Here is a 1,301-nt window from a genome sequence, read left to right on the forward strand (position 1 = left end):
CCAGCAAACATAGGTACAAATGTAAACATGTCTCACAAATATAGAATGAAGGTTAGATCAAATGATGGCACACTAAGCCTTTAGTAAGTGAAAAAGAGATACCTTGTTTTTCAGGCTCTCCGTGTATAGAGGATTGAAGGCAGGCCCTTTGTACTGAGCTGTAATTCTAGCCCTTTGCAATTATTTATTTATTTATTTATTTATTCACTGAAACTGAGTCTCGCTATGTAGTCCATGCTGGTCTTGAACCCTGTAGCCCAGGCTTACCTCAAACTTGTGGCAGTTCTGCCTCATGGCCTGAGTGCTGTGGTTATAGGTTTGTGCCACCATGTATGGCTACATTTTAAAACTTTGGGACAGGGTCTTGCTATGTTGCCTTGACAGAGTTAAAATTTGCAGGCCTCCTGCCTCAGTGCTGGAATCACAGATGTGTACCACCCAGCGTGGCAGTGGTGGCCTTACCCCCCTCCCCACGGTGCTGGCATGGGGTGACTCCTGTGGCCTCACACGTGTTGGGTGAGCCCTCTCCCGTGGCTACACCCTGGCCTCTGCTGTGTCTCAGTGGCAGCTCCACTGTCATCCCTTTTCCTCTTTACTGTCTTCTGATCTGTTTCTTTCAGTGTCTGTGCATTCTAGGAACTGAATTCTCAGGGACCTCTCCCCTTGAAAACCCCTATGTCTCTCTTGCTCTGTGAATCCTTCTGCAGGGACACGGCTGGCCAGGAGCGATTCAAGACGATAACCACTGCCTACTACCGTGGAGCCATGGTACGCTGTGCGCCTGGACAGGGCTTCGGAGGGAGATGGGAGCTCTGAGTCCAAAAGAGATGGGGGGGGTGCAGTGTGTGCTGCACAGGGCCCCGTTTGCAAGCCCAAGTGTTTTGTTTGCTTGCTTGGTTTTGTTTGTCTCTTTGTTTCAGTGCTAAGTCTGAAAACTAGGGTCTCGTCTGTGCTAGGCCTCCCCACCCTGTAGGGCTCCGAGTGCCACAGTGTACCACCTAGGGATCAGACTCACTCTGGAGTTGCTTCCAAGGGAAGGGGAAGCCTAGCCAAGGTGAACTTTACTGTCCCCCAGGGCATCATCCTGGTCTATGACATTACCGATGAAAAATCCTTTGAGAATATTCAGACCTGGATGAAGAGCATCAGAGAGGTAAGGAGGCTCCTGGAGAGGGGGGGAGAAGCTGGCTGCACCCCAGGTGACAAAGCCTGATGACCCCATCTCCACTTCCCCTTCTGCCCAGAATGCCTCTGCTGGGGTGGAGCGCCTCCTGCTGGGCAACAAGTGTGACATGGAAGCC

The 1,301-nt window shown here is 51.3% G+C and overlaps 1 protein-coding gene across 1 annotated transcript in view; it reads left to right on the forward strand.

Moving 5' to 3' along the window:
- Rab13 (RAB13, member RAS oncogene family) overlaps positions 1 to 1,301 on the forward strand; it is an 18,005-nt gene that overhangs the window by 2,184 nt on the left and 14,520 nt on the right. Inside the window, exons 3-5 of the mRNA XM_012514418.2 lie at positions 708 to 768; positions 1,076 to 1,153; positions 1,245 to 1,298. Of these exons, the coding sequence (XP_012369872.1) occupies positions 708 to 768; positions 1,076 to 1,153; positions 1,245 to 1,298 (193 nt within the window). The remainder of the gene's footprint in view (positions 1 to 707; positions 769 to 1,075; positions 1,154 to 1,244; positions 1,299 to 1,301) is intronic.

This window comes from Octodon degus, unplaced genomic scaffold (genome assembly GCF_000260255.1).
Source record: "Octodon degus isolate 3935 unplaced genomic scaffold, OctDeg1.0 scaffold00032, whole genome shotgun sequence".
Taxonomy (NCBI): Eukaryota; Metazoa; Chordata; class Mammalia; order Rodentia; family Octodontidae; genus Octodon; species Octodon degus.